At 42.8% G+C, this 23,591-nt stretch overlaps 1 protein-coding gene across 1 annotated transcript in view; it reads left to right on the forward strand.

Annotated features, from left to right (window-relative positions):
• The window catches only part of LOC120792898 (transcriptional enhancer factor TEF-3-like), a 39,698-nt gene extending 20,073 nt beyond the window's left edge, over positions 1-19,625 (forward strand). The window contains exons 4-13 of the mRNA XM_040132292.1: positions 4,813-4,877; positions 5,804-5,866; positions 7,378-7,512; positions 8,114-8,157; positions 8,447-8,508; positions 8,701-8,831; positions 9,716-9,889; positions 14,538-14,678; positions 16,307-16,459; positions 18,682-19,625. Coding sequence (XP_039988226.1) covers positions 4,813-4,877; positions 5,804-5,866; positions 7,378-7,512; positions 8,114-8,157; positions 8,447-8,508; positions 8,701-8,831; positions 9,716-9,889; positions 14,538-14,678; positions 16,307-16,459; positions 18,682-18,795 — 1,082 coding nt within the window. The 3' untranslated portion in view covers positions 18,796-19,625. The remainder of the gene's footprint in view (positions 1-4,812; positions 4,878-5,803; positions 5,867-7,377; positions 7,513-8,113; positions 8,158-8,446; positions 8,509-8,700; positions 8,832-9,715; positions 9,890-14,537; positions 14,679-16,306; positions 16,460-18,681) is intronic.
• The last annotated feature ends 3,966 nt before the right edge of the window (positions 19,626-23,591 follow it).

Raw genomic sequence — 23,591 nt, forward strand, 5'->3', positions numbered from 1 at the left:
TCGGATTTCCCCCAGACAAGTCCATGACTGCGGGCAGTGTGATAAACAACATCAAACTCTGCACCAGTGGGTGATGGTATAATGTTCCCACTGACTTTCCTGCAGCCTTGGCTGGCACAAGTTCTCTGTCTGTGCTACTCCCATTGGATATCATGATCTCATCGCTGTGTGACTGAGTCCCGTCTCTGATCTCCTGGGTGTGTTGGAGGGTATTTTTGATGGGCCCTTCCCCAAGCACTCACTCAAGGAGTGGTAGGGCATCTGATACAGGAATATGGAGCAAAGCCTCTTTGACAGCCGATTAAAAAAGCTGTTTAATGTTTGCAGTACATACCCGGCTAATTTTGAATGGGGATACTGTCGATAAAACAGTGTGTCATTTGCGCTGTTGGTGGTAGAATAACTTTTTAAATCATTATTCCCAAGAAGATATAAACACATGCATATGTGTAGAGGTGTGTGTGTGTGTGTGTGTGTGTGTGTGTGTGTGTGTGTGTGTGTGTGTGTCTGTGTGTGTGTGTATAATATAATATAATTTTATTTATTTATTTATTTACTTATTTATTTAATGCATCCTGCCAGACATGTAACTTTACAGCTCTAATTTCAGTGTCTTCCATGCGTGAACTTGACCTGCTGTTAACATGGCACTTTACAGGTCGATCAACTTAGGCCCACGAGGGTCTTGCAAATCCATAACATAGTTTCACAAGTGTCTGGCTGACAAATGAAAAGAGGGGGCTGCTTTTCTGTTTTTATTCAACTGTGGAGACATGCTCACGCATCTGTGTCTGCTACTTTGAAAATCCTAATTGGTTTGGATACACAATGTACATCTTACTGTACAGTGAGTGAACTTTCCCAAAGATAAATGGCTGGGAACTGGAAGAACTCGCTGCTGTAATGTGAGGAATTCGATACAGGCAACTTAATGTTCATTTAAGGTCAAGTACTGCGAGGACTTTGACAAAGCTCTCTGGTCGTATTTTCAGCAGTTTGATTTGCGAGGAAATGTGGAACACTTTCTTAATCCCCGGGGAATTAAAGAAATATGTATTTAGGTGCTCAAACAATCGGCCGGCGAGTGCACCCCCTGATAAACAGTAAACGGTTGAGGAGTTACAGCCCTGAAAGGAAAATAAGATTGAGACAGAATGAATGCCTCAACTGGGGCTATGTCTATATCTCTGTGTGCGACTGTGTGTATAAACTCGAGTAGACAGCATTTGAGAGAGGGGTTTAGTCCACAAAAGCTTCACACAAAGGCAGTTCTACAGCTTGGTAATATGTGTGTGTCTATATGTGTGTGTGTGTGTGTCTTTGTGTTTCAGGAATCTGGAGTTTTAAGAGGACTAACATCGACCACTTTTTCCTCTTTTGCTTTTCAAGCCAACACTGATTCCTTCACTGATTCACAGATAATATCACTCTGTTGCATAATGTGAACATTTGCGCCACTTTTTGAGCAGTAGACTTCCAGGAGATGTGTTTCCCACCTTTCCAGAACCTTTGCTGCTAGTCTTGTGCGGCTTTTAGGGCCAGACAGGGCAAGAAACACATGAAGTTAGACAATCGGATTTTGCAAAAGATTTCCAATCTAATTTGGAAGCAAAAACTAGGGCAAACTGTAAAATTATTAAGCAAACTGTTGCAAACATCCTGCAAAGTTTACAGACACACTTTCTGGTTCAACTTTTACCTACCATACTTAATGTAGTTTTAATGTTATTTTATTATTACCATCTTTTAGATTTTGTCAAAACGTGCTCCATCCGAAATACAACTTACAGTATAAACAAAATATGAAAGAAAAAATATCATACAGTAAGTTTTCTTGTGATTAGAAGGTCTTCCAGAATTTATTCCAGTCTTCATCAGTGCTTACAGCAATCACCTGAATTTTTCTTCAGGAAATCCTTTGCTGGTTTTTTGTTATTGCATTAAAAAGGTTGTACCTAACACTTTATAATATCAGACTTCTGGCCGAATGGTTTCCAGTTTTCATTCTGTTAGTACTTCACAACAAAATACACATGCTTTCAAAAAGCATTAAATGTCTGAACAAACTGCAAGGACCAGGACGATCAGGTCACATGAGCACGGGGAAGAAACAGTGATTTGCATTCCCTGCAAAATCTGATCACTTTTATTAGCTGACGAAATTTCTGATGGGGCTTCAGCTGGGTATCAGGCTTCTTCTTTTCACCATTTGGGGGTCACTTGATTGGCTGGTTTGTGGAGTGTTGTGAGGTCTGACCCAAGTGTCACTATGTGATGGGAAAATCTGAGGAGTTTGTACCAGTTGTGTGTCGTGACTGATCTGTGTGTTAATTCACATGGAGATGTGGTGCCAAAGGGAAAAATGACCGTGTTTAAGAGGTGGTGCAAAGTCAAGCAAACTCGTGTGTGTGTGTGTGTGTGTGTGTGTGTGTGTGTGTGTGTGTGTGTGTGTGTGTGTGTGTGTGTGTGTGTGTGTGTGTGTGTGTGTGTGTTTAGGTGTTTGCGTGTGTGTGTGTGTGTGTGTGTTTGCATATGTGTGGGGGCCTGTGTGGGAGCATAAGAGATCTCCTTTGAGTGCAAGAGTTGTGTGATTCACTGTAACTGATGTTTTGTTTTTGTCCGTGTCCTCCCATTTCTTAGTACCGCTTTGTAAATGGGCTGATCCCAAATATATGGCTGCCATTGATGATTAATTACATTTTTAATTCATTAATTATCTCCAAGATTATTCACTTCACTTTTTTTTGTCCATCAAATGTTAAAAAATTGTGCCCACAACAATTTCCCCAGAGCACAATATGATAATTTAAGTAGCCTTTTTTATTTAACCAGCAGGCTAAAACTCAAAGACATTCAATGGTAATGATATAAAACAATGAAAAGCAGCAAATTTTCAATTCTTTGGAAGCTTCAACCAGCAAACGTTTAGCATTTTTTCTCAATATTGACCCTAATAACTACTGAAATAGTTGCTGATTAACTATCTACAAATGAAGTAATTGATTAATCAACTACTTATTTCAGCACTGTCTGCACAAGTGTGTATTCCATGTATAATAGTTTTAATAGCTACTAGCTTTTATACAGCCCCTCTTACGTTGCACGAAGAGTAGGACATAGCCCCTCAAGCCATGTTGTTTCTCCTCTAAACCACATTCACAACAAAAACTTTGTTGGAGGTTTAGTTTTTGAGGAGAGGGTGAAAGAAGCCACATGACCGTTGCCCTCCACTGTAACCAGAGACTGTGGCTGTGGGGGGGGAACGAGCCCAAGATTTACTGTGGGCGTAAAGGCATATTCCATAAACATTGACACACACACCAGCTGCCTGGCAGCTTCACCAGACCGGGCCCCCTTTGGTCACTGGCCTGTGCCGTGTCTGTCCTGAGTCCGGTCTGGGGATCGCATGGCTGCAGCCTCCACCTGCTCTGCCAATGTGACCTGTCTGTCAGCAGTGGCAGACGCACATTCACCGTAGGGATACACGCTCAGTGTACACTCAGGGGGGTCAGCCCGAGACCTGATGCAGGCTCCCACACAGACAGATGGATCTACTCGGTGATGTACTTATACTTGCAGTTTTCAGCGTTGACACACTTGACAGCCTTGACTCTTGCTTTGGGCATGTGGGTTTGTACATGCATCCATACGTGCATGCATGCAAACTCTTCCAAATATGTGCACATGTATTAAGCAGTTAATGTAGCTAATTACACTGTGACTTCAGCACACAACTATTTGCATAAATATGTGCATAGAAATGCACAGTGCATATACATTTCCTCATCTGTCTGTCTCATGCTTTCTGGTTTGGCCAGGCATGCAGAGCATGCTCACTGATGATGAGTTAATGGTTAGCTTTGGTAAACATTTTAATTCCTCCACGCAAGAAAATAACCTTGACATTAAAAGAAGCTGTAAAGCTAAATGTGGGTGTTGCGTTGCCCGGTGCACTTAATCTCTTCAGACTTTTTCAAATCTCTCCAATTTTTATGCCTCCACGCCGGCGTTATGTTTTTCAGGTTGTCCATCCATCTTCCCATCCGTCCGTGTGTCTGTCCGTCCGTCCGTCGCTCCCGTTCTCGCGAACGCGATGTCTCAGGAACGCCTCGAGGGAGTTTCTTCATATTTGGCACAAATGTTCGCTTGCACTCGGGGCTGAACTGATGAGATTTTGGTGGTCGAAGGTCAACGGTCAGGGTCACTCAAGAAAAAATACGCTGATTGTGGCAACATTTCACACAACTGTCTAGTAGGATTTTATTCAATTCCTTCAAAGTCCTCGCTCCATATATTTTATGAGTCTGGACAGACATGGATGTAATCTGCATCGTGACTGGTCGGTAGAGGCAAGCGCAAGGCAGTTATTAGAGTGGGGTTTTTTTTGTTTTGTTTTTTATTTTGATCATTTTTACTTTTATATGATTTAGGGCAGGTAGTAGGATATAACAGATACAAGCAAACAGTATACAAAAATTATATTAACTAAAGCAATTCAAAGCAGGAAAGTAAATATGGAAATACATTTTTAAAAAACGCTTGACTTTCCCCTATTAATTCTTCCTAGGACAAGTGGAAGCTACCGTATTGCATGTTGTGTCATTTTTCTCAGTATTTAATACATTAATGTTATTGTGCCTCTCCGTCAAAGTTGAGGAAAAAATAAATGTAAAATTTAATGACATATTAATTTAAAATGATGTTGAGCCCGAAGGTGGGTACAGTGCGGCTGAAAGGTCTGGAAAATTCCCAGTAAGTGAAACTTGCGCCAGTTTTTAACAGACTAAAATGATGTTTTCTGGACTCTTACAGGACGAAATGAGTTGATTGCAAGGTATATCAAACTTCGCACGGGGAAGACGCGGACCAGGAAGCAGGTGAGTTCTCTGCAAATATCATTTGAAACAGCCCCTATTTTTGAACCCCTCCAGAAAATCCTGTCCTGCTAAGTGACCCCCCCCCCCCCTTCACACCGATGTGTTTGGAGGACTGGAGATGACGACTGATTTAGGGCCCGGGCCCAATGCACAGATGCTATAGGATCAAATGTCGGTGTTATTTCCTCACCACCTCATGGATGCGGTGCTTGTTAGGAGACGATAGAAGCTGGAGAATATGGTGATCTAGATGGGAGACTGAGGTGGGATGCACAAGGGATTTGGAACTCTAGCCCCACTATGGTATCCGATATAGATGCACTGATGTAGGGGCTGTGATGGATGTGGAGAGAATGGGTCCCTGCTAAGTCATCTGGCAGAGTCAGGGTGGGAATGAAGAGAGATGAGTGGAGATGAGAGGAGAAGGGCAGCAGTCAGGGATCAGAGATGGGAGGTGTGACAGGTTGGACAGATAGAGGGACACTTGCTGATCCGAGAGCAGTAAACTGACTGTTGAGTTGCAGTACAGCTTCTTAGGAAAGTTCAATACCTATGAGCGCGCTCATTCTGTGCACCGTCAGTGGGGGCTGGGACGTATCCCAATGAGCCTTGGGTGTCACCAGGTACACCGTGGACAGGTTGCCGCACCAACATATTCACACTCGCACCTCTGGCCAGTTTAGAGTCTCAAATTCACCAGCGTGTTTTCGGACCTCGGAAGGAAACAGAAACCCTTGGAGAGAATCCATGCAAACGCTGAGAGTTAAAGCTCCCAGCTGATGGGGTTAGGTTTGAACTCAGGACCTTTTTGCAGTGAAGCAAAAGTACCAACCACAAAGCCAGGATGTCACACCTTCTAGCTGGAAATATGTCACATAAATGCAATGCTTAACTCCGCTGTGTTATCTGTTGTCTATGTCTTTCAGGTGTCCAGTCACATCCAGGTTCTAGCCCGGCGGAAGGCCAGAGAGATCCAGGTGAAGCTGAAGGTACGCTACGTGAGTCAACTTCTATCTGCTTTTTCATATTTTGTAAATGCTTTGGAAGATTTAATACTGTAAACGATTTGACGGAAAATAAAGAAGAGTTAAAAATATGTGAACTTTAATAATTACAAACCAACATCTTTGAATCCTAGTGGCCAGATATTGTGACATAGCTTTTCTGTGTGCATGTTACCTGAAAAGAAAGCCCTTACTGACTAAGTGTCATTAGTATGTTGCACTTTTATTTGAGATTGAGTCATACAGGGTTTTATAATCAAACCGTGGTGCCTGCATTCGGCTGAGGTTATTATCATGATTTTAATCGAGTTGAGCAACAGCAAATGGAAAGAAGTTGAAAACATTATTACCCTATATTATTTCCTCTCATAATGAAGTTTCATGTTTTGTTAAAGGTATTTCAACATCCATGGCCCCTGTGCTGCCATGTATTCACATTCCATTAACACAAAGGCACAAACCATCGGCTATTTTAATTGCACTCTCTAATTGATGCTACTTTTAAATGGCATGCTGACACATTTCGATGAAATGTGAACATTTCTCTGCGAGCCCGAGGCTTGCTGTGCACAATTATGAACAGGATGAACCAAACGCAATTGTCAGGAAACAAATTAATCCCTGCATTATTCCTTCCAGGTATTACATTTGGTAAGTACCTCAATAAAAGTTTTCCTGTGTGGTATGCTGAGAGCTTACACATCCCTGTCCCCCCAGTACTTTCTCAGTTTACATTTCTCATCCTCATGGCATACCCGCAGTCACAGCAGGCAACAGGACTCTCCCTCACCTTGGACGGTAGCCATGAGGGTTCAGCTGGCAGAGCCTGACATCGGTCACAGGGTTGGCCCCTGTCACAGGCCTTTTTAAATGCGTCTTTGGTGTAACTGAGATCCCTACCACATGTACCCCCCATATTTCAGCTATGCCCTTGTGTTACCCAGTTCTGGGAAGAAGAATGCACCGTGTGGCCTTGCCCATTAGGGCTGGGCGGCAAGTGCATGTAGTCCTCTGTGGTTTGGAAACTGCTGAAGGAGGGGGTTCGAAAACAAGAAGCATATCACTTTACAATATCGCACAGGAGAGACAGTTTTCTAGCCATCACCTACTTTTTAGCTATTTTCAATGGCATTAGCATTTTGCAGTTTTGATGCCACTATGATTACCATATTAACATATCACCCTGTTGCCTGCCTTGTCTTCCGATATGACCTCCAACAGAAGTTAGTTGTCATCACTGGCTTGCCCCTGCCAAAGCAATAAACTTAACTCTTGACCCAAAGGCCCTTGACTGTAATATCACCTTCTCTCTAGTTCTCTGCCTGGCAGGGATTCACCGATGATGCAAGCTGGCCTCAGCCTTTTCATTTCCCCTTTTAGGGCTCTGCTTGTGTTGCCGGTGAATTGAGGAGTTGACTTAAATGGAGTCTGATGAGCGCTCTCCCTTTGCATAACTGTCTGTTTGTCTCACTCTCGCTCTCTGTCATTCCCTGTAGGACCAGGCTGCCAAAGACAAGGCCCTGCAGAGTATGGCCACCATGTCCTCAGCCCAGATCATCTCACCCACGGCTTTCCAGAACAAGATGGCTCTCCAGGGCCTGTCCAGGCCAGCTTATCCCACTGCCGGTGGGGTGAGTCCCTAACCAGTGCCCCCTCCACCATTTTATTCATACTAGCTTGAAAGGCTGAGCAGTAGCTACATTTATTAAACAAAACAAAAAAAAACCTTTGCGGTCATCCCAAAGTCTATGGTTTTAATGCCTCATAGCAGTGATGATACATGATATACATGATAATGATGATGCATGTCCATCATTTTCCTGGACGTTGGTTAGTTTAATCTTGTGACTTCCGTCCCTCGTTCTACATTCAGTTTGCCTGAATTTTACAGATTGGAGACTGCTTGCACTATTTCGTTTTATGAACCTGCCGTTTGGCCGCAGATGATTTTTACCCCTCTACAACTTCTGTGATTAAATTAATTCACAGTTAAAGTCCTTTATTTGCATTGTTTCATTTATTCCACGTTTAACAAACACAGTTTTTTCTTTTTGATATGACACATTTAAGTTTGATTCCCCCCCCCCCCCTTCCTAAGTTACACTTCTCAGCTCTCCGCTTCTATTTTGAACTGCTTACAACAGACACAATCACACAATTGCTGAGTGAGAATTGGTGTCAAGGTGGAACTGAGTAATACAGTTTTTTTTTTTTTTTTTTTTTTTTAACCAGTTTTGGCACGGGGCCCTTCCAGGACAGCCAGGAGGCCATGAAGAGTGAGTAGCCATTCGTTCTACTCTCAAGTGCTAAAGTATCCACCAGTCATTTTTCATGTGATCAGCCTAATAACCATTAGATAAATTTCTGTCAGGAAGTGAATCTCAGAACAAATTAAAACATATCAGTGCAATTTAAAGAAAAGTCTTCAGCTGTCTGACATTCAGCATACCACTCTGCCCCCTGCATCTTTAGAGGTCAGCCAGTCCAATTAGTATGTGAGATGGGGTCGTGAGGCCGAGACAGTGCATAACATGCCTCTCCCTCTCGTCTGTCTCGTCTCTCCAGCATTAAGCCCTTCTCCCAGCAGAGTTACACCATGCAAGCGTCCGGCCCGGCCCCCATAACAGGTGGGTGCTCCTTCTCCCCCCAGCTGTGTTGACAGAAGGTTGTCACGCCGGCAATGTGATGAGACAACCCGGCTCATGATGAAGAGCTCCTACAAAGCTCAGAAAAATAGCTGCAACGTCGCTGCGTTTTCAAGTTTTACTTTGTCACACTCAAACCACGCATTTACGCACTCACTGCCCTCTTATTTGCAGGTTATGAAAGCACAGCAGGGCTGTCCATGTCTCCCGGTGCCCCCCCTTGGCAGGGTAGAAGTATTGCCAGCTCTAAGCTGCGAATGCTGGAGTTCTCTGCCTTCCTGGAACAACCTCAGGACCCAGAGACTGTGAGTAGACAAGACTGGAGGTGACTTTGTCTTATCTGCACTCCACAAAGGGGTCTTTTTCAACCAAACAAAATTTTCATTTCGTTAATTAAATCATTTTCTATTACGACAAAGTTCTTGCGCACCTGAAAGTCAGGTGCGTTAGAACAAAACCCACTTTATTCACGATGTTTCACAAGGTTTCAGTGTTTTTGATTTTTATACTAAATGGCTGTTGCTGATTAACACTGTATATTTCAGTTTCTGTCTAAATGAGGACATTTTTTACATACTGAATGCTCTTAGACCCTTGTTGCTGGATATCTTTTTTTTCAAGGAAAAATACTCACTGGCACAGACCTTGGCACAGAGCTGTTAATAATAAAACAGATGAAGAGCCAGTAGTTAGCGTGAGCTGTGAGATTCAAAACTCAATCATCGCATACACAGTGAACAATGAAATGATAACCAGCAACATGAAAATAACCAAATAGTAACATTTTTTTAACAAAAAAATCTAAGGACATGGATGTCACAGGTCTCCTGAAAAAGACTGGATATTTGGGCGTAATTCTTTAATCTTTTGTGGTTTTTTGGTGCAGGGTATCACAGCAACTCACAAAGATTACAGGATAAAATGTATTCACAGATAGATGTACACACACACACGAATACACACAACAGCACATCACATGGTATTGAATGGTTCAAGTGGGGAAAAAGGGTGGAACCCTTGAGACAGGTGATAGGATATTACAATAAATATGATGCAATGGAACAGCAGGTCCAATGTGACAGATGTCTTGGAGTGCACAGTGCACTTGGCGTTAGTGTCAATTTAGCAAACTGGACATTTGACATTTTTGGCTCCGTTCATCTCCTGATATGCACTTTTGTCTCATCAGTTCAACAAGCACCTGTTTGTGCATATTGGCCAGTCCAACCCGAGCTACAGCGACCCCTACCTGGAGTCGGTGGACATCAGGCAGATCTACGACAAGTTCCCAGAGAAGAAAGGAGGCCTAAAGGAGCTGTTTGACAAAGGGCCACACAACGCTTTCTTTCTCGTCAAGTTCTGGGTAAAATATTTTGTTACCTTTTTTTTTTTTAAATTTTTAGACAAGTCCTTATTCTAGTTCCTCAAACTTCAGTTGAATTTTTTTAACTGATTTTCAAATGATAAAACACTAATTTCAATTAAAGGGAATTTTTATTTATGTAAAGCTCAGTCTGATACTTTGTGCATGTTTCTTACATCAACAGACCATATAATCTTTCCCAAGTCATAAAGGTGAAGTGAGAGTACAGTGAATACTCTTGTTAATGTTTTGTATTACCTGTTGGCTGTTAATGGCCTAGCGGGCGTTAATGGTGTTGAGATAGCTTAAGCTTTGGAGTTACAGGAACTTAAGTGCAATTTAGGCCCAGAATGAATGGAAAGTCATTGCTCCAGTGACCTGAATGGTGGTGTTTGTGTGTGTGTGTGTGCCTGTGTGTGTATTTGTGATTGTGTGTGACAGCAGCCTTGGGGAGAGTGGCAGGCCTGATCTTTTACTAGGGGAAATGTGATCCTAGGCACCTGTCTCTGCACTATTAGACACCCCCCCCCCATATACTTATTTATAGATAAGCCCCAGCAGAACACATACACAGACAAACACACAACACCACCAATTTACCATAACACACTGAGAGAGATGAGAGAGTGAAGCATGATGACAAAGTCAACTTAAGATGCAGATAGATGGAGGAGAGTGCATGATGTCATTGAAAAGCGGTGGAAAATGCAAGAGATTTGGAGAGAGAGAGACAGAGAAACGGGGAGTATGAGGGTGTAATGGATCACATCTACTTTGTTCGTCTCTCTGATCTGGCCACCATGCTTTACCTCAGGACAAGACCTTTGGTATTTGTATCATGCACAGCTCGTACACAGTTACAAACCCGCCCTCCTCTTTACTTCAGGGCACCTCCCTCCACGCATATATTGAATAAAAGAAGGGTAACCGCTCCTTTAAAAGGACATTCGCTTAATCCCAAAAGTTCTGAAGAGGTCAAATCATCAAGTCTTTACCGAATGTTTTGCTGCTCTTTGATATGTGGGCACGTTGACTTTAAGCCTGATTAGAGTGAGTGAAAGTACACTTCTTTAGGAACTCCAGACTTCCAAATCACCACCCATATCTCTGATTTGTTCAGGGATAGATTAGAATAAATAAAGTGAAATGAAATTAAGTCTGCCCGAAATGGGCCAAATCTTAAAGGACCTAAACAAACTTTTCATGTTTTTAACCACAAAGGGCATGTACAGTTTGACTGTATGCAGCATCTCAGAGTCATGAGACCCTTGTCTTATGAGAGTTTGTTTTAGGCTAAGCGTCATACTTTTGTCTACTATAACCCCCCACTCCAACACCGAGGGACTGACAGGGTTGTTCCAGTAGCACTGGAACAACCTGCTGTGCATACAAGGGGTGGATGAGCTGTTGCTACCAGAGAAAACCACAGTGGACAATGGCTGTCCTGCTGTGGCGTTCAGTGAACAGATCAGCATCCACCTGCCACAGCAGGTCAAGCCTTACACACAGCGTTGGTGATCGGTCTCCACTTTTCCCATGGGGGATCGTCATCCACAATGTTTTGCAGGTTTGAAAGTTTTGATGTGACACTCTGAAAGAGAAGATATGGGAAATCATCATAGGTTCTCTGCAACCTTTGGGTTCTTAAACTACTGTGGTTTGGTTCTGGAGATTGGATGTTGATGCTGGAGACACACAGTTCCGCATCAGAGAAGAATGGTAACAAACCATCACCTTCACTACTGTGAAACGTGATTGTCATTATCCCTTGATCCACTTGATCAAAAATGTGTCATGTTAAAGTGAAAATAGACAGGTTTTTTGCTTTAACTTAGCATTATGAAATAAATGTTGATTGCAGAATGTAATTTCTATAGAATATTGACACTATTGGCGGTTAGATTACTTAAAAGCCTCTCTTTCACTATGTAATTCTGTCTGCCACCGGGTACGAAATCTCCTGGGAAAACAAAGACTCAATTTACGGCACAAAGGAAGTGCATCTGCCATTGTGCAACCAAAACAGGAAGAGGATAGCGCTTTTGTTTTTCTTGGTAGCTATCGGTAGCATTCCCCAGGTAGTGGAAACGGACGGCGGAACAACCGGGATAACTGTGGACACTCTTTCCGGCAAAAGAAAAACAGCCCCGCTGTCAGAGTAGGCAAAGAAGGCGAAGAGGGAGAGTGATAGAAACTGAGGTAAAGCAAGAGTGAACCTCAGATGGGCATTCACTTGATGGAGAGAGCTCCAGGACTTTAGAGGGTTCAAAACCGACCTTCAGTGGGCATTATTTTTACAACAGCAGTGAGTAACCAAACCTGCCTACTTCTTAATACAACTGGGTGTTTTACTCTGCCTTTATCACAACACTGAAAACGTAAAGTGATCCTGTCTTTGCGACAGCAGCGCCAACACTAATACCACTTGGAAACGCTAGAGGGGGAAAAATGTTAAAAAAAAAATTTCTGTTTCCACTTTAAGGCCCCAAGTGACTTGCAAATCAGATATACTGTACATGTGGTTTGGAGTGCCAAAGACCGTGAATGTCAAGTTCAAAGTGCTGTCTTGCAATCTCATGCCACCCGATGGCTTTGTACGTATGGCATTACCCTTCACACAAGTTTGAGTGCCACATTATTTATTGTGGAAAGATAAAAGACATCGGTGAGTGACACCATATTGCAAGTATTTTTCTCCGGTCCTTGGAAAGAGCAGCTGGTCGAGCCATGGCATTTGATTCAGGGGTGAGGGAAGGGAGGGGATGAGTAGCCCTGCCATATATCATAAAGAAAAAGAGATCAAGACAGCAATAAAGAGCAGAGAATGGAAATAGGGATAGAGACAATGTGAACAAGAGATAGGGACAGCAGGAGAAAAGGTGGGTGGCACGTAACCAACAAGTCGGCCATCAGTGAAATATCACTCTTTTGATTCGTGTCAGAGCCTGGTGGAGTCAACAGTTAAGACAAATGCAGCTTCACGCTAGAGGAAAACAAACACATAACACTGTCCCCTCTGTCTGTTCATATTACCGTATCCCAAGGGGTCCTCCAATTCTCAAGGCATCTGTGACAAAACACAGAAATGCTACAAAACAGCTGGGCATTTCAACACCAATACCTGGGGGGGGGGGAAGGGGGAAAGATGCTCTTGGCCATGAAAATAAGAAAGATGAAATCCTCAACACATCTGAAAATACAATAACCTTATTTATGCCATTGTAAAAGACGAGAAGAGCCTATTTGATGTTGCCGCAGTGACACAGCCACATGGCAGGTCATGACTGGGGGGTGTGCTGCAGCGCAGGTTGGCATGGTGACGGTGACAGGCGGCTGGCCCACCTCCAAAGCTATGGCATTCTAGATTGAATTTCCAGCAAACCCCCCTGTCGGCCGCTGGCTGCCCTGTCCCTCTCCCCACTTTCGTCTTCACCCCCACAGCGCCCGTGGCCCTGTCCTAACGGATTGTCTCACGCCTTTGAAGTGCTGAGGGAATCTGATTTGAGCTGGCTCTGCTAAATTGTTACACAGCCAGCCTGCCCACCATGATCTAATCAGCCAATTGCACACTGCTGATTGTAATTGGATGAATTCCCTCGCAGGCTGTTAGGGAAGCAGGGAATGGCGGTTTGGGGAGGGTCACTAGGCCCCAGGGATGAAGACAAATAGAGGAATTACATGAGCCATGGATGAAGATGAACGGGTGATGAAGAGATGAGAGGAGGCTGAGCGGTGTCTCAATGGCCCATTAGGAGACAAGAGCCTGACAGGGGAAAAGGTAAAACAGCCCAGCTGTCTGACGGAGGAGACGGCACCTCAGTCTGATCCAAAATCAGATTATACTCGCCTCAATTCAAACTTTCGACTAGTGGATCAGAGATAGATGATTCTGCATCCACCTGAGGATGAAGAAACTCGAAATCTGGCTGCCTTTTAAGTTTAACTTGAGAGGTTGTATTTTCAACATGCAGGCAGGAAGTCGAGTACATAGAGGTTTCCTTTTTGCAAAAATGACAAAGGATTTTTTTTGGACTGCATTTCAATATCATGTTTAGGAATAAAAAATAGGGTAAAAATTTAAAAAGTAACTTTGGCTCCAACCATGGGCTCCATCACCGATCTCAGAAAATTTCCAGTTCAGTGGATTATTCACATTGGAGCCTTCTCGTGAATGCAGGAAACACAACACCTCTTGAAAATAGATTAAAGATCAAAATCTTATGCATTATCATCTTACAACAAAACAGACACCAACACAAAGAGATAAACAGCATCTTGGGAATCTCGAGGTGGGATTTGACAGCGTTACCTTCGGTCAACTAGGATCTGGCCATTGGATGTCTCTTGGCTTTACAGAGAATCAATCTGAAGCGGTGTTGAGCCGCGACACTCTTAGTCATGCATCTTTGTCAAACACACACGTTTCATAAGATCCATATCTATGAGCTGAAATTTTGATATAGATTACGGAGCCATTACTGTATATCCTTGACATGTCTTCAGCTAAAAGGGGTTTATGTCTTCAATGAGAGGAGCAGCGAATCCTCATACATGCTCATACACCACCAGGATGCCTAACTAGTCGTGGTTCCTCTTGGGTCAGACTGACAGGTGTATATATGACGTATCATATGTATCTTCTCTCCAGGCGGATCTTAGTGTAAACCTGCAGGATGACAGCAGCTTCTTCTACGGTGTCTCCAGCCAGTATGAGAGCTCTGAGAACATGATTATCACCTCATCCACCAAAGTCTGCTCCTTTGGCAAGCAGGTGGTGGAGAAAGTGGAGGTAAGACAAGGGTATTGGGGGTTATCAAGAATCATTTTTTTATTTCTCAACTTACACTAGAGTATGTCAGTAGAAAGACATTTACCCTACATTTATTATGAAATATTACTATTTTTCCTGGAAGGTCACATATTTGTAACACAAAAGTTTCAGAAAGCAAAAACAAGCAAACCTTGATGTGTGATTGCAGCCAAAGGGCAGCAGCGCGCCATTACAATGTACAGAAGAAAATTTTACAGCTACTGCTTTCAAGGGCATAATTTTTGCTGGGGACAAGGGTCACATGTCCCTTTCACTCATCAAAATCCCAAATTTTGTCTCCCACACTAACAGCTTTACAGCGTTCACCTACTATCTAGCCATCATAATGCTGATGAAAGCAGAGATGCACACAACAAGGTCACCTTGTTATTGTCAGCTCACTACTTGGCCCCCTTGTTTTGCCTTTTCAGGCTTCATGCAGGCAGCCATAACCATGTGATTGGTTGAGCTTGCTGAGGCTGTAGCACTGATGTGTCAAAGGGACTGGAAACATTTTTCCAAGAACAATTCATGACAATTAAAGTTGTTCACCGGGCCTTAGAGCATGTGCATCAGTGTCAGTGACTGCCTGCGGACTCCCTGCACACATGAAATGCTTCTAAATAATGTACAAATGCAGTCTTCATGACTTCTTAATTTTTCATTGGACGTAATGGGTTAAATTCTGATTTTTAAATTCTGAAATTTTCACTTGGTTTAAGCCATTATTAATACAGAAAATAATACATTTTTGTTAGACAATTTAAATGGACATTTCAGTGACTAATTTCATAATTTGTTAATTTTGTTTACTTTAACTTCATCGTTATATTTATCTTTTATTTTCCTATAAATGCAGTAAATGGCATTCATAGTTTGAGTTCATTAATTTTAGTTGTTTTTAGATCAGTTTTGTTGAAAACCCAATGTTTGGGGACAGAAGAGTTCCTACAATTATCAACAGCAGCCTATACAGTATCTCTGGCTACAATTCAAGAAGTTTGCATCACTGATTGCCCGATAGATTGGCGATATTTCAACATTAAGAGGTCATGACCATGTCAAAAACCACAACTGTCACCCGGAGGAGTGAATAACTGCTAGTCGTGGAGATGGATTCCAGGCATTTGCCACTGATCTGTGGTCAGGAAACCGACGTGATTCACAAATCTCCCCTGCATGACTAACTGTTATGCTTCCCGTTAACTAGACACAATGGTGGCCCTGCCCCCACCCACTGCTGATGGATTGTACAATATAAACACATACACACACATCCCTAGGTAGAGCCATCTGCCTCAGTAGGCCACATGATGATATTTAATGGCTTCATCATTTGATTATAGTTGTCACGAGAAATATGTTTATTGTCATATCTGGCATGCCACATGCTGCATTAGGTATATTATATTACACATATTGCAGCTTATCACATAGATGTTCATATCCAATGTATTCAATTGAGTTTCAGTGGAAGATGTATCCCTGTTCGTTTGGTTTTTTTCCAAAAGATTTCACATTTTATCCTTCACTGTGTTTCCATGTGGTGAATGTTCTCATATATTGAACTGTAAGCCTTTATAGTCTATTGTATACTCTTTACCTAGACGGAGTATGCACGTTTTGAGAATGGGCGCTACGTGTTTCGGATCCACCGTTCCCCGTTATGTGAATACATGATCAACTTCATCCACAAGCTTAAACACCTGCCAGAGAAGTACATGATGAACAGCGTACTGGAGAACTTCACTATCCTACAGGTACACACAAGAATCAGGGGAATACAGTATATGTGTGTGCATAGAAGCTGCGGATTTTAGTGTTTCAGTCTGTATAATGTAAGGTATTCAGGTTTTCCTATTGGTCTTAGCAAGACTGTATTAGCTCTGTTGCAATAACCCTGTTCAGAAACTTCTGCTTACTGTGTAGGTATAAAGAAGCATAAAAACAGCTTATTGTGACTTGAAATGAATTTGGATATGGCTCATTGTCTGCAACACAATGACGCACTGAAACACAGTGATCGTCCTTCATCATTCATGTAGTTCCATTCATGCCTCTCTGATGTGATAAAGCACACAGGGCCACGTGGACGTTCAGTATGTGTGCAGGTCATTTCTTTCAAATTCAAAGTGTTTTTGCAGGTGTGCAAACTGTGCAACTGTGTGGTACAGGAAAACTGTTTGGCCTCTAAATGAATATAGTTGTGTTGTGATATTTCGTATGTGTAACTGTGTCAGACCATTAACAGCTGGTGGCATTTTTTTTTACTGCCTATTAGCAGCAGTGTTTCACGTTTTTTTTTTTTTTTTTGTTTGTTTGTTTCTGTTGTAAGTTGGACTTCTGAATGACCCGGTGTGCTCCTCAGAGAGCAGACACAGAGAAGGAAGTGAATAGGGTGGAGGGTATCACCATAGTAGCAAAGTGATCCTCGACACTAGGGTTGAAAGACATCAGTGCCCCTTCCACTGGCGGCTGCATTCCTACTGGCCAAGGGGACAATGACCATATTGAGCCCACACTGACGACTACATGGCAGCATGTCATTAGGGTTCTCAATGGGCTGATTTAGCTCATATTAACCGGGAGCAGCTCGTACACAGATGTGCACAGACACAGATGCATGCACACGCAGATTCCACACTGCAAGGCTGAGCACAACGGATCAATATGCCTCATGTAACAAGTGCTGTATTCAGTGCAATGCAATTGAGCATAATGAATTTATGAAGCCTTGTGTTTGTTTTATGCTTGTTGCTTTGCCACACTCCTCCCGTGTTTTAGATACAAACTAGTCTTGTGTACAGAATAACAGAGAGAGACAGAGATCATGTATCATTTATTGTTCATTATTAGTTAGTAGTGTGTTATACTATGTAGTATATACTATATCAACGTTACTTAACGGTTCATCATCACTTTATCGTGATTGTTGATTCCTTCTACATAGATTTGTTGGCCTAGTATGGTCTGATACATATTGTGTGTGGTGAATGACTATGTTAGACCCGTAAGTATGATCGTAAAGTGGTTGTTTAAAAGGAACAGTGATCTTAAAAGTAAAGGATTATGCTGGAAATGACAACTACATTCAAAGAGCTGCTACTAAAGAGGTAACTGCCTTATGTTTGTTTAACCATGTGCTGCTCTCGTTAGATTTAAATTCAATTCAAATATTTATATTTTTGCCTAATATTCATTGTTGTTTTAAAAAACATATATATTTAAATTTAAAGGCATGTATGAACAAACTTCATAGTAATAATGCATTGGCACTGCACTGGAAAGCCACGGCTCTACCAAAACCAAAAGTATAGTGGTAAATGTACTGTACAAGATGAAACTTTTTAAATCAAGAAAACACATTGCATTTTAATTTATTCTATATTCTGTAACGTGGCCCTGTGAGCCCCTTTGTAAACTAAATTAATATAACTTTGATTTAAACTGTTATGTTGGACTTTTACCAGGATTTTACTAACTACCAGACATTAGTCAATCACGTCGTCCACTGCCTGTATGATGGACGTCTCTACTACACAAAGAAACTAGATAAAGGAAGTTTTAAAATCCTGCAATCACATAATGCGGTTACATATTATACGAACTCATCTGATTACTCTTTATTTTGTTAACTATTTTACAATTTCTCCAACCCAATCCCTTCAGAGTTTGTTTGGATTTCAGCAGAGTCTTGTGATTTTTTTTAAATACTGTCAGAGGCTCTTCCACTCTGCAAAGGATACACTATACATTTCCGAGGAACAGCGACAATGTTATCAGTGGTAACATTGCTGTGTGTGTGTGTGTGTGTGTGTGTGTGTGTGTGTGTGTGTGTGTGTGTGTGTGTGTGTGTGTGTGTGTAAAAAAAAAAAAAAAAAAAAAAAGTGTGGGCAGATTCACTTTAAAAACATGAGTAATCAAGGTTAGGTAGGTTTTTATCCTGGCATGACTGAACAGGATCTTCTGTGTTTGTCCACAGGTGGTGACTAACAGGGACACACTGGAGACCCTGCTGTGCGTAGCCTACGTCTTTGAAGTGTCCACTAGTGAGCACGGCGCACAGCACCATATTTACAGGCTAGTGAAAGACTGACACGGTCACACAGCTGGAACTTACCTGCTATAGACCCACTGCAGCACCTCAGTGAGCAACAACGCTAAACAATGGACTGCTTCCTCCGTGAGCTTAGAGCTGAAACCTTACAACTCGGTCAGGAGCCCAGAGAAACACTGGCTTGGTCAGCGTGCCCAGGAACACTACTACTGCTGAGGAAGAGGTGGATTTGAGACTGTGGAAGCTGAAACAGGCTTTGTGTGAAGAGTGAAAAGAATAAGAAGAGGACCATGATACACTGTGGTCTCTATACCAAAGGAGCCAAACCTAGCCATCAAGACCTGCATGAGAGAGTTGTCATTGGTGGTGTTTTCATCTCATTTTACTAGTGCTTGTTTTTTTTTTTTTTTTTGGATTTAGATTCTTTTACACACATGCATGTGCAGGAGATGTTTGCTACAGAGGAGTTTGGCTGCCTCAGGGTGCCACCTAGTGACTTAAATATGAATTACAACGAGGAAAAGTAATTGAAATTAGACTGAGAATCCCTCCTTGGCACATCCATAAAATATCACTGTTTTTGGCGCCGATCTCTTGTGTTATTTGAGCATTTGAATAAATATGTACAGTGCCATATGTATCTCCTCTAAAGAGAGTTATGAAAATAAGAGGCTAAAATGATTTAAAAGAGCTATTGTATTCACTTTGTTTGATTGTTAATGTCATGTTTCTCGTATTGTCTTACTGTTTTTGATTGAAAACTATCTGACTACAACAAAAGGCACATAATAACACTGCTAACTTGAACCAGATTTGGATCTGTAAGCCGATTACAGATGTTGTCTGTAACTGTAACTTGCCCTGAATTGTCAGATGAAAATACAAGTGTTTCTTACATAAATCCTCCCTTTTGCTGAGTTTTGAATTCTGTGAAAACTGCTGCCATACACTGCTACATGCAGGGTTTTATTCTATATACATAGAGTTTTTGATATCCTGTATACATCTCAGAGCAAAGCTTTCACATTTCCTGATCCCTTCAAACATCTTGGTGGTCTTCGGGTTACATCACTGAAGTTGCAGATCACTTAACAAACATGGCTAAATATAAGTTTAATGCATTTTTTTTAAAAACATGAGTAATCAAGGTTAGGTAGGTTTTTATCCTGGCATGACTGAACAGGATCTTCTGTGTTTGTCCACAGGTGGTGACTAACAGGGACACACTGGAGACCCTGCTGTGCGTAGCCTACGTCTTTGAAGTGTCCACTAGTGAGCACGGCGCACAGCACCATATTTACAGGCTAGTGAAAGACTGACACGGTCACACAGCTGGAACTTACCTGCTATAGACCCACTGCAGCACCTCAGTGAGCAACAACGCTAAACAATGGACTGCTTCCTCCGTGAGCTTAGAGCTGAAACCTTACAACTCGGTCAGGAGCCCAGAGAAACACTGGCTTGGTCAGCGTGCCCAGGAACACTACTACTGCTGAGGAAGAGGTGGATTTGAGACTGTGGAAGCTGAAACAGGCTTTGTGTGAAGAGTGAAAAGAATAAGAAGAGGACCATGATACACTGTGGTCTCTATACCAAAGGAGCCAAACCTAGCCATCAAGACCTGCATGAGAGAGTTGTCATTGGTGGTGTTTTCATCTCATTTTACTAGTGCTTGTTTTTTTTTTTTTTTTTGGATTTAGATTCTTTTACACACATGCATGTGCAGGAGATGTTTGCTACAGAGGAGTTTGGCTGCCTCAGGGTGCCACCTAGTGACTTAAATATGAATTACAACGAGGAAAAGTAATTGAAATTAGACTGAGAATCCCTCCTTGGCACATCCATAAAATATCACTGTTTTTGGCGCCGATCTCTTGTGTTATTTGAGCATTTGAATAAATATGTACAGTGCCATATGTATCTCCTCTAAAGAGAGTTATGAAAATAAGAGGCTAAAATGATTTAAAAGAGCTATTGTATTCACTTTGTTTGATTGTTAATGTCATGTTTCTCGTATTGTCTTACTGTTTTTGATTGAAAACTATCTGACTACAACAAAAGGCACATAATAACACTGCTAACTTGAACCAGATTTGGATCTGTAAGCCGATTACAGATGTTGTCTGTAACTGTAACTTGCCCTGAATTGTCAGATGAAAATACAAGTGTTTCTTACATAAATCCTCCCTTTTGCTGAGTTTTGAATTCTGTGAAAACTGCTGCCATACACTGCTACATGCAGGGTTTTATTCTATATACATAGAGTTTTTGATATCCTGTATACATCTCAGAGCAAAGCTTTCACATTTCCTGATCCCTTCAAACATCTTGGTGGTCTTCGGGTTACATCACTGAAGTTGCAGATCACTTAACAAACATGGCTAAATATAAGTTTAATGCATTTTTTTTTAAAAACATGATGTTATAATACCACCTACCTCTGAGATGACAGATGGCAGATACATACAGAGGCACATGCATATCAGAGCTAAAGGGAATAAAGGAGCTGCTTGCAGCTGCAAAAAATTGCAACTAATTGCTGATGGTGGTGAAAGAGCTCCAGGAAGACCTCAAACAAAAACCAAAAGGTAAGTAGTGGTAAAAAGATAAGTATCAAGAGCTTCGGCTTAGATATTATCAGTATTGATTAATCTATTGATTATTCAATTTGATGAATCAGAACATTATTAGACTACACAATGTCAAAAAATAGTCAAAAATGTCCAATGCAAGTTCCCCCAGTCTAAGGTGGCCTCTTCAGATTGTTTATCTTCTCTGACCAACAGTCCAAATCTAACAGATATCCCACTTACAATCATAGAAGACGAAGGAGAGTAGCAGTGGCAAGTCCTCACATTTTACAGGCTGGAACAAGAAAATGTAGACGTTAATACGACGTTGCAGATTGATGCCCATCTATGCACATTTTCTCATATTGAAAATGCCGCATCCGTATTCAGTGAGCGTATAATGGAAGCGGCCACTGCCATCTGGTGGCGCCGAGACATCATTACACCCGCCCCCCCAATCCGCATCAACTTGGCAGTTTAACATGGTGAAACTCTTGACGCTGAGTTGAGTAATGTGGTACACTGAGCACATAAAAAGTACACCGTGATTCTTGGCCAATTTCTATGTAACCCACCCGTGGCTGTTCCAAACCGAAGAATGAGTGTTGGTTTAAAGTTCCCACTGCTATGAAAAAACAAACAAAAAAACAAAAAACTAAATTCCAAGTGGGACATGGGCCACAGATACTTTGCTGCTCAGTTGAATTAGCTGTTTTCCCCGAGGCACTTTAACCGGATCAGCCCGCTGGGATGTTTGTCTCACGGGTGCAGCAACCTTATATACCTCCGGTAAAGTCTTATCGGCAATTTCAGTAACCCTTTTTTTTTTTTTTTTTGGCGATAAAAGAGGTTAACATATAATATGAAACCTAACGCCAAAGAAGTACGTTTTTTTTTTTTCAGCTGAAGCTGCTTAAATCCTGTGGTGTCGGTTCGAGCGGGACCACGATTCATTTCTGTTCGGAATTGAACAGAATTGTTTCCCCCGAAGTAGTAGCCTATACTGCTACGACTGCGGCGAGCCACTCTCGGAGGTCTGGCCCTGCCGAGAACGGGCAGGTTGTCGTGCCCCCCCCCCACAGAGAGAACAAGGGTTGCCGGCGTTTTTAATCCGAGTTGCCACTAGAAGTGGTGCAAGTTTTACTTCCGAGCGCCGCGGAGAGTTTTCCAAACCGCACCAGAGTTTACGGGGCCTGAAGCAGGACTGGGTCGGACCCTGTGCTACACATTTACGGGAGGGCAGCGGTCTAGAAATGAGACTTTAGATCGAAAGTCTAAAGAACGAAAACTAGTTTCTTTTCAACCTTCTTAGGGTTTTTTTTTTTTTTGGGGGGGGGGGGGCATAGGAACGTTTGCATTTCCATGGCAACTGCGCAGCCCCTTTTGCTGAGTGAGTCCGCGCGACAGGATCGACTCCACGAACATTAGATTTCTCGCAGTGAGGTTGTATTTGGTTATTTTATAGCCCGCTGTTTGTCGTGAGCTGCCTTCTGTCCTCTCCTCTGTGTCCTCTCACACTCACACTCTGACTCAGAGTGTTGGCCGCGACAAAAACCGACCCCGGGAGCGGAAGTCCTGCGGACGCGAGAGGTCAGGGGGCGATGACCGGACTGGTCGGAGCTGACAGAAGGGCCACGGCGACTCCCGCGACCGCGTCTTTGGCCGCAGCGGGCACAGGCTCGCCGAACACTGGAAACACGAAGCCAGGTCTGAGGAGTCTGGATCGCCGAGGCACGGTGGGGGTCAGAATTTCGGCGTCGGCGGCTTGAGTCCGTTCATTTGAAAACCACAGCCTGTCCGAGTACTGTCGCTGACCCCTTTCTTCTAATGGCTACTTCCGGCACCATAACGCACCGTTTCACAAAGCGAAACCCGTCTCAAACTGGTGTCATGAACACGTTGGGTTTACCCTCAATGGCCTCCCCGGTCACCAGGTCCGAATCCAGTAGAACACCATTGGGATGTGGGCAGCGTGGAGTGACGTGATGCCATCACGACAACATGGACCGGGACCTTTACGAACCTGCTTCCAACATCTGGCGGAATCCAAGTGGAGGCCCTACCCAGACACCTTGCGCGAGGCTGCGTCTCCACCTCCTCCAGGCGCGTAGCTGTGACTCACCTGCAGAGGGACTGGCACCGGTAAAAAAAAAAAAAACAACAGACCAACCGGCTCCGCTCCGTGCCCCGGTCAACTCCAGGCTCGCGGGGCTGCCCAGACGCGCCGGTGCCTCGTGCGGGTGTTGTCGTTTAACATCGCGCGCC

This window comes from Xiphias gladius, chromosome 8, assembly GCF_016859285.1.
Source record: "Xiphias gladius isolate SHS-SW01 ecotype Sanya breed wild chromosome 8, ASM1685928v1, whole genome shotgun sequence".
NCBI classification, from domain to species: domain Eukaryota; kingdom Metazoa; phylum Chordata; class Actinopteri; order Istiophoriformes; family Xiphiidae; genus Xiphias; species Xiphias gladius.